Source organism: Salvia hispanica, chromosome 3 (assembly GCF_023119035.1).
Source record: "Salvia hispanica cultivar TCC Black 2014 chromosome 3, UniMelb_Shisp_WGS_1.0, whole genome shotgun sequence".
Taxonomy (NCBI): Eukaryota; Viridiplantae; Streptophyta; class Magnoliopsida; order Lamiales; family Lamiaceae; genus Salvia; species Salvia hispanica.
Genome location: NC_062967.1, coordinates 20,312,074 through 20,325,022, shown reverse-complemented (window position 1 = coordinate 20,325,022; position 12,949 = coordinate 20,312,074). Strand labels below are relative to the sequence as shown.

The 12,949-nt window shown below is 40.9% G+C and overlaps 2 protein-coding genes across 2 annotated transcripts; both read left to right on the top strand.

The window, feature by feature from the left end:
* The first annotated feature begins 1,902 nt into the window (after positions 1-1,902).
* On the top strand, positions 1,903-8,095 carry LOC125210815 (WD repeat-containing protein 44-like). Its single transcript, XM_048110410.1, has 7 exons — positions 1,903-3,225; positions 4,226-4,316; positions 5,426-5,583; positions 5,697-5,748; positions 5,827-5,912; positions 6,117-6,210; positions 7,106-8,095. The coding sequence occupies exons 1-7, from the start codon at positions 1,978-1,980 to the stop codon at positions 7,705-7,707; spliced, it is 2,331 nt and encodes a 776-aa protein (XP_047966367.1). The 5' UTR covers positions 1,903-1,977; the 3' UTR covers positions 7,708-8,095.
* A 2,879-nt stretch (positions 8,096-10,974) lies between these two features.
* Positions 10,975-12,477, top strand: LOC125211969 (protochlorophyllide reductase-like). The gene is made up of 3 exons (XM_048111945.1): positions 10,975-11,060; positions 11,133-12,104; positions 12,218-12,477. Exons 1-3 carry the CDS (start codon positions 11,007-11,009, stop codon positions 12,374-12,376), a joined length of 1,185 nt encoding a protein of 394 aa, XP_047967902.1. The 5' UTR covers positions 10,975-11,006; the 3' UTR covers positions 12,377-12,477.
* The last annotated feature ends 472 nt before the right edge of the window (positions 12,478-12,949 follow it).

The window sequence follows — 12,949 nt, the reverse complement described above, 5'->3', positions numbered from 1 at the left end:
TTACCACCACTCCAGGTCACAAAATATAATGTTCGTATTAAGTGCATCCACAACAACATTCCTTAATTTATGTCATTATTTAATTATTTATGGCTTCACACTACTTTTAACATTTAATTCCATTCCTCAACTATTCATGGATCACACTATTTATTTCTTTAATTTAAAAATACATTTAATAAAAATTATTTCTTTAATAAAACTTCATTAAAAAATTCAAAAATTACATGACAATTCCTAAAAATTGAAAGTTACATAATTTAAATCCTAAAAACAAAAAATTACTTAATTTAAATCTTAAAAAATAGAAATGAGATAATTTATCCTAAAAATGAAAATTATATAATCACTACACCATTAAATTTACTCATATGGCAGTGGCGGCGGCGGTGGAGGACACGGCATGATCCGGTCCTAATTGACGTTGGGGGGATTCAATCAATAATACGCCATGTGCTCATTCTTGTTGCAGATTTATTTGGCCAGTGTCTGCCGCAATTGCGTAGGTTAAATATCCGAATAAGACATTCGGATTAGAAGGTGGGGGAAGGGGAGCCGCTTGGGTCTGTCCTCATTTGCGGTTAGCTTTTGCCGCCTTCGTCCCAATTGGACGACGTCGGAACCATCCAAATTAGCTCCCGTGAGATGGCTTGTGACCTCGTCCTTGTCGGGGTCTACTTGCGACCTCGACCGTTTGGAGGTAACGAGGATTGAGCGTCACCCACCCACTTATCCAAATTTTGAACTTTAATAGTGACAAATTTGAAGGCTCTTTGGGTGTCTTCTTGGAAGATAAGCATGACCAAAGCCATAACGTCGGCTACGCTCCGCGTCATTTCATTGATGTAGATATCACTGAATTTTTCTATCTTCTGATACGCTCGAATTTTGCACTGTTTTAAGGCCATTATTTGGTCCGTTTTAAGTGTCAAAGTTGCATTACATGTCCATTATTTACATATTTGATCTATTTTGGTATTTTGACGTGTTTTGTGAGAAATTTGCAAAATAGAGCCTAAAAAAATAGCAAAAAGTCAAAGATGGAAATCTGGAGTACTCGATGCATCTAGCGGTCCACTACACCTACTCCAGCAACCGCTGACAGCCATCGACTGCTGCCCCTGTAGCGGGCCACTTCGGAAAATAGAGCCGAAAAGATGAGCACGCCTAGCAAACGTTGATTTAGATCCAATAGCTACAGATTGATTGCCAGCGACCATTGAAACAAGTGCAGTGATCGCTATTCGAGATTGGTTGAAGGTGGGTCCTTGTTGACTTTTTGTTTTTTATTTTTGTTTTGGTTTATTTTTATGTTGATAATGACATTTGGGTGTAATTTTAGTGAATAATGGGTAAAATTTTATGTCCAAATATGAAAAATTCTAAATGTGACTATAAATGTGGGACGAGACTTTTATGGCAAAATGTGACTATAAACCTGGGACGGAGGAAGTATATACTCCCTCCGTCCCAAAAAAGTTGAGTCGTATTCCTTTTTAGTCCGTCCCAACAAAGTTGAGTCATTTCCTTTTTTAACAAAAGACAAAACATCTAATCACTCTTTTTTTATTCCATCATTTACTTTACTCTCTCTTATCTTTCCTACTTTTTTCATCTCTCCTATTTATTTAATATAAATTCTTAACTTCCGTGCCCAAAAGTTTTGTCTCAACTTTTATGGGACGGACGGAGTACATCAAGATATAATAAGATATAAAATGTTAGTATTAAGCAAGTTTATTAGTCAACCACAAGCTATAGTTGTATAGTGATTAGTTAGTTGATGCGCACAACTTTATGACTCCACAGGCTGGCCTACTCTACGTTTTCGCATGTTAACAATAATTTAATTTAATTTAAAATTGGGTATCCTTCATCAACGTTAAACCCCTCCCTTTCTCCGATCCACTCCCCAATCACACACTATCTCTCTCTTTCTGCACAAACTTAGAGAGAGAGAGGGAGGTTTATGATTCGATGAGCAGGAGCAGGGCCCCGGAAGAAGAAGAAGAAGAGGAACGCTTCCATGACTCGCTCGACCGTCTCCTCTCTTTTTCCAACACTTCCGACGATTATAATTCCAATCACTACGACGTTTGGATCTCCCACCCCGCCTCTGTCCAGGAACGCCGCATCCACCTTCTCACCCAGCTTGGCCTCTATCTCCCCTCGCTTTCCTTCTACCACGATACCTTCAACTCCTTTGTTAGTCATGACGCTTCGACCAATTTGGAGAGATCGGCCAGCAGCAATCGATCGTCGCTGAGCAATTCAGTTTCTCCCCCAAACTTTAAAATTAGAAATGATTATAACTGTAATGAGACTTCGAGTCCCAAGAGTGGGGAGTTGGATGGGTCGGTTGATGCGAATGCCATGTGTATGATTAAAAATCTTGACAATGGAAAGGAATTTGTGGTGAAGGAGGTGAAGGAAGATGGCAGTTGGAAGAAGATCAAGGAATTGGGGACGGGTCGCCACTTGACCATGGAGGAGTTCTCGTCCGAGATGTGTGTTGGGACTTCGCCAATCGTACAAGAATTGATGAGGAGACAGAATGTTGAGGATGGGAACAAACAAGGGTCAGACCTACATTCTGATGGGACCTTCGGCTCTGCACCTAAGTCGAACAAGAGGGGGAGTTGGTTGAAAAGTGTAAAGAATGTGGCGATTTCTGTTACTGGACATAAGGATCGACGTAGGAGTGATGAGAGAGACACGTCATCTGAGAAGGGTGGGAGGAGGTCAAGCTCTGCCACGGATGATAGCCCAGAAAAAGTTCGAGTTAGGCAGTATGGGAAGTCAGTTAAAGAGCTTACGGCTATGTACAAGAGCCAGGAGATACAGGCTCATAGTGGTTCAGTTTGGGCTATTAAGTTTAGCTTGGATGGGCGATATTTGGCTAGTGCTGGCGAGGACTGTGTGATTCATGTTTGGCAAGTTGTGGAAACAGAAAGGAAGGGAGATTTCCTATTTGACAAATTGGAAGATGGGAATTTCAATCTTCTGCTTCTAGCCAATGGATCTCCAGAGCCATCATCTTTATCACCGAATTTAGAAGGTCAATTCGAGAAGAAAAGAAGAGGGAGGTCGTCTGTAACTAGGAAATCCTTGAGTCTTGAGCAGATATTTGTGCCTGAGACAGTGTTTTCCCTCTTGGAGAAACCTATATGTTCATTTCAAGGACATTTAGATGATGTACTGGACCTGTCATGGTCGAAATCTCAGGTCAGTTAGCATTCCTTCATTTTATATACTCCAGTATTTATTTTATGTTGCTTATCTACACTCCTAGAATTCTGATTAATGCATCTTTTTAAAAGTTTTTCTGGCACGTCGAGACTACTGAATATTACTGGATTGGATTAATTAATGGTCGTAATATACTGTTTGTCACGTTAAGAGCGAGTTTATTTCATAAGTTACCTGTTACCACCATAAGAATTAAAAAATATATTTATAGCGAGGGATATCTAATACACTATATGCTTCTTTCTTATGAAAAAGTAAAATATGGAAGGGAAGGAAATATATTGTTTGGGTATTTACCCAAGAAGGTAATGTCTTTTATGTCTTAGCATACTAAACCGTAGACATATTGTTAATGTTGTGTCTCTGGTACTAAACCATTGTATTCTTCTGCTTTATGTCTAGCAAATTTACCTTACAGTGTACAACTTCATATATTTTGAGAAAATTGCTACATCTCTTCAATGAAGTTGCCTATGATGTGGTATCTAATACTGTCTGACAGCTCCTACCAGAACAAGATAAAGAAGCACAAGCAATAGAAGAATGAGAGTTCAATTAAATTAGACGTGCTTACTGTCATTTTTCTAATGGTATAGTCTTGACGAATTTGGATTTGACAACATTTACCTTGGTTGCACTTGTGACGAGTTTGTAGGAAGTGTTAAATCGGACTGCTTCCTGCATATGACCAAATGAGTATGAAATTTGATGTAAAAGATACATGGGCGATTTCTTATGCAATTAGAGTAATTGATGGAGTCGTGCTTCTTAATTTATTAAAAGACTGGAAAACCCTCTCCTTTATTTATGACAACTGTTGTGATCCATAATTTTTCTAAATTACTGAAACAAGTACTTTGGATGCCATCCTTTTTAAGGAACTTTTTTTTTTGGTAATGTTCATTTTCTAAAATTTGTTATTTGTTTTAATTTGAATCTAGCTCCATAAAGTCATACTCTTCTTTGTCATTCCCAGCAATTGCTTTCAGCTTCAATGGATAAAACGGTGCGGCTATGGGATTTAACTAGCAAATCATGTTTAAAGATCTTCTCACACAGTGACTATGGTAAATTGCTCGATCACTTACTTTACTTTGTTCATGGAATTCCTTGTCTAGCATTTAGAAAGATGACTACCCTTTTGGTGTGTTGGTTGGGAACTGCTGTTGTCTACTATCTCAGAACTGCTGTAGAAGATGGCAGTTGGGACTTGGGATGAGTTTTTCTCCGGCGCAATGTTAAATGTATGTTCTACAAAGAAAATTTCAGGGAAGAAAGACATTTGAGAAAGAAGGAACTAGGGAGAGATATTTTCAGGAAGGAATCAATGAATTTTATGTTGAATCATACTACCTCCGTTTTTGAAAAATAGAAACTTTTGAAACAGTACAAGTTTTAATGCATAATTGGTAAAGTAAGGGAGAGAGAGAAAGAAAAAGTGATTGAAGTATTGTTAGTGGAGAATGAGTCCCACTTCATTAAAGAGCAAACAGTTTTCCTAAAATAGAAAGTATAGAAAATTTTCTATTTTTTAGGGACTGGTCAAAATGGAAATAGTTTCTATTTTTAAAAGACAGGTATTTCATGATCATTTAAAAGGTTGAGATAATGCTGAGGATTTACTCTGAGGTGGTTGTTTTAGGAACTTAGACTTCTTTGGAAAAATGAGCATAGATATGTATTGATCATATGATGTAACTTGTAAGGTTATATGTGACAACTATGTTCCATTTACATTAACATTTTGTGTGTGGCATACTCATTTTGTGAAATGGTGATTTGATTTGATAGGCTGATTGGCTAATAAATGCAAGAAATCATATGTGTCCTTGTTGAATCGTCTTCATGGCTTGATAGTTATGAAGTTAGGGTGTAACATAGTTGCGTGGTATTTTCACTTGATAATGTAGATTGCGACTGAGTTTGGATTGTTATGCTAATAAAGCTCAGGTACGGCACATAGGGAGTATTTCTAGTGGTTGATGGTTTAAGTTTCCTGTCCATTGATTGAAGAAATAATTACTTGTTGACCTGGTTAGCATCTAGATTGCTTAGTCTACTGCTTATTAAGGTTTAATATTTTGCATCGTAGTCAGATACTTGTATTGATATTGTAAAAGTTCCTTTCGATATATCTTTATCTATTGATATGTTTTCTAAATTTTCCATGATTCAGTAACATGCATCCAGTTTAATCCAGTTGATGATAGATACTTCATCAGTGGATCCTTAGATGCTAAGGTGCGTATCTGGAGCATTCCAAATCGCCAAGTCGTTGATTGGAATGATTTGCATGAAATGGTCACTGCAGCTTGTTACACACCTGATGGAAAGGTGAGACACAAATTGCATGTTGACAAGACAGGCTTAATTTTTTCAATTTATTGGGGGAAAACTCCTTGAACCAGTAGAATGTTCTCAACGATATATTTGTGAAACTTTAATAGGGCGCACTTGTTGGTTCATACAAGGGTAGCTGTCGCTTATACAACATATCAGGTAAGACATTTTCTTTAGAAATTTGAGCTTCTGCTGTCAATTATGGTTAAATTTTATGCTTGCCACATTTCTTTCCAGAAAATAAGTTGCTGGAGAAAAGCCAGATCAATCTTCAGAATAAGAAGAAGAAGAAGTCTCATCATAAGAAAATAACTGGGTTCCAGGTAAAAACCACTTCATATCACACCCATACAACCAATTACCTAGTTAATGCTACCTATCTTATGTAGGCTGGTTGTTGAGTCTCAGCTCATCATATCTAATTTATGGTATCAGATGATGTTTTTTTTTTTTTATGTTGTCCTTGATTTTAAAAATTTGAATTTTCTTCGGATTAATGAATGCTGCTAGTTTTTTTTATTGCACAGTTTGCACCAGGAAGTACATCCGAGTTCATTGTCACATCGGCTGATTCCCGAGTTCGAGTTATAAATGGTGTCGACCTGGTTCACAAGTTCAAAGGTACATTTTTTGTTTTAACTAATGCATTTATTGACCATCATGGGGTGAGAAACACTGAAACTCGTTGGCTTTTAAGTTAAGCTGGAGATAGCTAATTTGTGACACAACTCATATCCTTTGTGCCTTGAACTAGTAGATCTGATCTTTCCTTAGGGAAAATACAGATGTAAGATGAGAATTTTTGGGCAGAGGGTGGGGGGCATTCATCTGTCATTCCCAATGAAGTTTGCATTTCTGAACTCAATATTATTGGTCTTATCTAGATTGATAACAATATTAGACCTTAGAATCTTGATTGCACACTTATACAGTGCATTATTTGGAAGGCTACTCATAGGAAGCAATATTTTGTAATGTGGTTATTAGCTTTATGGTTGATACTAGGGAATCTAAACATTGATGACACAATCTAGTTGGCTCATATGTCTTACTTTTCTAGCTCTTTTTGTGTCATTTTGTCTCTTTCGAGAACTGAAGGAAACACAGTTTCGTGCTCTTTGTAATGTCTAGGGAATGCAGTATTAAAATCATGTTGGACCCCAGATTGCAACTTATGTAAGAATAGGCTGATGAGTACTTAATGCTGGCCTTATAAGAACTCATTAAGCAAATAGATGTGGAATATGGTTTATTCATCATTAGTTTGATATCGAAACTAAAATACAAAATCATATAATCCATTTAAGTATACTTATAAATCAAGTTATGTTGAATTTTGTGGAGGCTGATAAGTACTTTTAGTGTAATACACTGAATTGCAACTTGTGAGTTAACATAGTGGCCTTGTGGTACGGTATCACTCTCATTGGCGTGTTACATTTCAGTTTTATATCATGATGCAATTGTATGTGGCTCAAACTCGTATAGCCCATGTATTATGGTCGCTCTTTGACAGGGTTCCATAACACAAACAGCCAAATTTCGGCCTCCCTTACTTCTGATGGAAAATATGTGGTCACGGCCAGTGAAGATTCGTATGTTTATGTTTGGAGACACGAGGGTGAATACCGACCTAACAGAAGTAAAGGTGTTAAGGTGACCAGAGCTTACGAGCTTTTTCACTGTCAAGATGTATCGGCAGCAATCCCTTGGCCTGGCCTGGCCATGTCTGACACATGGAGCCTCCAAGATACTTGTGGCAGAGTACCAAATGGCACGGATGGTTGTTCTGAGGTCTTAAACGAGTATCATCTGACTACGCCAGTTGGTGAAACCAATGGCGGTGAAGGGTGGCCCTTACCATCAGGGTGCAGTAACAGCCCACTCAATGGATCTCTATCCAATGGAGAAAACAGTCACATATTCGATAGAATCTCAATGACGTTGCCGGAGGAGAAACTCGTGTCAGCTACTAAGAACTGTAGCCCACGTGTAGGTGTGGACTTCTCGAATGGGTTCCACCAGAACAGGTCGGCGTTGGGTATGGTGATAGTAACTGCAGGCCTTAGAGGAGAAATCAAGACATTCCAGAATTTTGGATTGCCGGTTCGAATTTAGGCGCGGGAGTGGAGTTTGAAAATCTGCGAAGTTTGCAACAATTTGTACAGATATTCGGAGACGATGTAAGTCTTCTTTTACACTTTAATATGGGGCCAAAGGGGTATTGAGAGTAAAGAAGAAACATGGTTACAGCTGAGTTTAGAAACCGATTTATTACACCGTAATCGGTAAGTGGAGATTTAAGGATATTGTTATAGTATCAGTCAAAATTCCTTACCAATTCTTTATTTTCGTTTTGAGCTTTGTATACTAGTTTCATAGTCATATTGGAAGTGTACTATATTCAAGGATTCGTAGAGTATATGTGGGGTTTATGGTGATCATCGATGTAAAGATTATAACAATAAAGGTTACTTTAAGGATGTGATTCATTGGATAAAAATAATCCTAAAGTTTATTCAATTGTTACTACTATTAGTGTTGATGAATGAATCAATTAAAATCCGAGTTTGTTGGAATGTCTAATCCATGAAATACTTAATACTATTACTCCTCCGTCTTAACATAAATGAGACGTATTTGACCGTCTATAAAGGAGACATTTCTTTTTATGATGAATAACTATCATTCTCTCTCTTTTACTTTATTCCCTCTTTTACTTTTTTTTCACTCCTATTTTATTCTTTCTTTATTTAATCACTAAACACCACTTTCTAAAAATGTGTGCTCATAAGAAATACTCCCTCCGTTCCAAGGAAGATGACCCCTTTCTTGGGCGGCACGAGATTTTATGCAACTTTATTTTATGTGTTAAATGGAGAGAGTAAAGTAAGAGAGAGAGATAAAGTAGGGATAAATGGGTTTCCATTTTAAGTAATTGGTCATCTTGGTTGGGACAAACCAAAAAAGAAAGTGAGTCATCTTTAATGGGATGAAGGGAGTATGTCACTTTCAATGAGACAGAGAAATAGTACATTTATTAATATATCACACCACTTGACATTTTGCAGGCCTCATATTTTGGAATACTAAGGGTGTCTCCAACGGCGCCCCTGCGAAGGGCTCGCCCATCGCGTCGACGTCCGACCGACGTCCGCCACTGTGGCGAAGGTCGGACGTCCGGAATTTTTATTTTTTTTTTTTTTTTTTTTTTTTTTTAAAAAAAAACTCTATAAATAGGGCTCCTCCAACATCATTTCATTCACACCACTTGTGTTGACAAGTTTCTCTCTCTAACCTCTTTTTTCAATTATCTATAATGGCGAGTAGTCGTGCGGGTGGTAGTGGCGGAGGCGCTAGTGATAGTGATGGCTTTAGTGATGATGAATTGGATCTCGATGTGCAAGCGGCGATTGATCGACGGATCCGGCAGAGGTGGCAGAGGCAGCAGGCGGCGGCGGCCGTGCCTCGGCCGATCCATCACCGACGGCATGTACCCCGGGACCACATTGCTGCACATCAGCGGTTGTATGAGGACTACTTTGCTCCAGAGCCGCGTTTTGGGGATGCTTTTATTCCGCCGACGTTTTAGGATGCATCGTCCTCTGTTTATGCATATCGTTGGTGCATTAGAGAGAGAAGGTACGAGTTTTTCGAGAATCGGGGAGGATGCGGGTGACGCGGCCCACACGCCGCTATCTGAGAAGTGTACGGCCTGCATCGACGGCAACCGGCGGACGGAGGCCGACATGTTCGGCAGTCACTCTACACGTGGGGAGTCTTCGTGCCGTCGAGTGTCCGTTGGAGTTTTGCGCGGGCGTTAGAGCGATATTCGGGGATCGGTATCTTCGGCGTCCGAGTTCTCAAGATCGCCAATGGCCGAGCTGATTAATATGCACGGGTCGGTGCACGGGTTCCCACAGGATGTTGGGCGGCATCTATTGTATGCATTGGGAGTGGAGGAAGCGCCGCGCGCTGGAAGGGGATACACAGCTTTCCGGCTTCAAAGCCCAAGCATCCACGTTGATCCTTGAAGGCGTAGGCGACTCACGGCTATGGATATGTCATGTTTATTTTGGAGTGGCCGAGTCGAACAACGACATCAACGTCCTCCAGTCGTCGCCCCTGTTCAACGATCAGTGCAATGGCGTTGGTCCCGCCATCGATTTCGTCGCCAACGGCAACCAGCACAACATGAGATACTATTTGGCGGATTGGATATACCAAACTGGCCCGTCTTTGTGAAGACGATCAAGCACGCGATCGGGCCAAAGAAATCCTACTTTGCGACCGGCAGGAGGCGCGCGCAAGGATGTTGAGCGCACATTTGGTGCGCTCCAGAGTCGATGGGCGATGGTGAGGGGTCCGGCACGGCAGTGGTATATTCCCAACATCGGCGACATCATGTACGCGTGTATCATTTTGCACAACATGATTGTCGAAAGTGAAGGGGACGAACTGACTCAGTGGACCAGCGAAGATGACACGGGTGCCGGTCCAAGCCACGGCGTGGCCACCACGAATGTGAACATGGGGGTACCTCATGGAGAGGTTGAGCGGTTGCGCGCATTTGCCGACATGCGGCAAAAAAATGCCCATATTCGACTTCAGGAGGATATCATCGAAGAGGTTTGGACGCGGAGGGGTGGACACTGATGTGGTTGTTTTTTTTTCTATCTACTATGTAATTTTTTTTTTTTGAATGATGTATGTTTTTTTTTAATGTAATTTTTGTATTTCCCGTTCGTATTCGTATCGAATTTTATTTCCGTGAATTTTAATTTTAATTGTGAATTAATTTAATTGTGGGAAGGGCTAGTGGGAGGGGCGAGTGGGAAGGGCTAGTGATATGGTAGTGGAATGGGAGGGGCTAGTGCTGACGTGGCATGGGAAGGGCGAGTGGGAGGGACGAGTGGGAGGGGCGCCACCGGAGACACCCTAAGGTTATTAATATGAGTTTAGTGCATCTCATATTTTGCGAATTCATTGGAGGCTCATATATCATGTGAAATGAATGTAATCAAAGAACTCAAAAGTAGTCCCCTCTCAGCCAAATTATGGTACGAGACTCCCTCCACCAAACCTTATCTCTCAGTAGCAATCACTACATTATTCACCCATAACGCTACAATAATACTCCAGCCCCATAACTGTGGGTGACCACCCTATATAATAATTTAACATTAAAATACCAAATATATCAACACGAAATCTCAACCACAACTTCTCATTGGCTCTTAACTTCACGTGGCATATACCGCCACTAAATACTATCTTATCCATGCTAGATTTCATATCCAAAGCAGCACTCCCACTTTTTGTCCAAATCGGACACATTTCTTAGTATATATACTCACACACGTTGTATCTCCAAAAAATATCCATTGCATCAAACAAATCTTAAGATCTTTTCTTCAATGGCTTTGCAGTCTGCTGCTCTATTACCTTGTGCATTTTCCATCCACAAAGAGGTATTGTTTTGTTAAATAATTCCAAATTAAATACTGTCTCAATGTAGTTGAGTCGTATTTCCTTTTGTGCAGGGAAAATCCGGCAAGGACTCATGCTTCTTTGGAGTACCATTTTCCGACTATATCAAAGCGGATTCTTCGTTGAAACTAAAGCACGGTTCGAGGAAACAGAATGTGACTAGAGCAGAGGCGGTGGCAGCGACAGCAGCCCCGACATTCGCCCCAGCCACGGCACAAGGCAAGAAGACTCTGAGGAAGGGCACGGTGATCGTGACGGGCGCCTCCTCAGGGCTAGGGCTGGCCACCGCAAAGGCCTTGGCCGAGGGCGGTAAATGGCACGTGATCATGGCGTGCCGCGACTTCCTCAAGGCAGAGAAGGCTGCCAAGTCCGTGGGGATGGCCAAGGAAAACTACACCATCATGCACTTGGACCTCGCGTCTCTCGACAGCGTGAGGCAGTTTGTCAACAACTTCAAGCAGACTGGCCAGCCTCTCGACGTCCTCGTCTGCAACGCGGCCGTGTACCAGCCAACAGCCAGAGAGCCATCGTTCACAGCCGAAGGGTTCGAGCTCAGCGTGGGCACCAACCACCTCGGCCATTTCCTTCTCTCGAGACTATTATTCGACGACCTTGTCAAGTCCGACTATCCATCGAGGAGGCTCATAATAGTCGGCTCCATCACGGGGAACACGAATACATTAGCCGGGAACGTGCCTCCAAAGGCGAACCTTGGGGACCTGAGGGGGCTCCAAGGCGGCCTCAGCGGGCTCAACACCTCATCCATGATAGACGGGGGAGAATTCGACGGAGCCAAGGCCTACAAGGATAGCAAGGTGTGCAACATGCTGATAATGCAGGAGTTCCACCGCCGTTTCCACGAGGAAACCGGCATCACCTTCGCATCCCTCTACCCCGGTTGCATTGCCACGACCGGGCTGTTCCGGGAGCACATCCCCTTGTTCAGGCTGCTCTTCCCTCCTTTCCAAAAATTCATCACCAAAGGCTTTGTATCTGAGGAAGAAGCTGGAAAAAGACTTGCACAGGTGAATGAAACAAAAATAACTATAATAATATATCGTGTAAAGAAAGAACTGAAACCACTATATATTTCTTGTCAGTCAAAATTCAACAACTGACCAAAATTGAGATGATGTAGGTTGTGAGCGATCCGAGCTTGACGAAATCTGGAGTTTACTGGAGCTGGAACAAGGACTCAGCCTCGTTCGAGAACCAGTTGTCGCAGGAGGCCAGCGACGTTGAAAAGGCGCGAAAACTGTGGGAAGTCAGCGAGAAGCTCGTTGGCTTGGCCGACTGAGGTTGAGGAAGTTTATGTAGAGAGGGAGAGAGTATCACAAAATTCATCTTGTTTAGGATCATAATAAAACACTCAATCCATCCTTTTTTTGTACTGCTAAATACTTTTCATCTAAATTCTTCCCACCCTTCTTATTCTCATCACATATAACTGCTCAAAACAATAAATTTAAAGAGTAAACTACAGAAATAGCTCCTAAAATATTGTGTTCTCACTTTTCCCATCTTTGATGAATTTTGATATCATGACAATCTCTGGACATAAGGAATAATCAATTTTAGATGCTTTTATACTATTTTGACTTTTTAACTCTAAGAGCATCCGCAATGGTCGGCTAGCCACCATTGCGGATGCTCTAAGAATAAGTTAATCCATCTGAAATTACTTTCTCAGGTTACACACCAATCTCTCTCTCCATATATATATATAGGTTAATGATCCAAGCAAGAATGCATCTAAATGCAAAAATGCAGCTCAAATCCTGATCCTAATCTCAGGTTACACACCAATCTCTCTCTCCATATATATATATATAGGTTAATGATCCAAGCAAGAATGCATCTAAATGCAAAA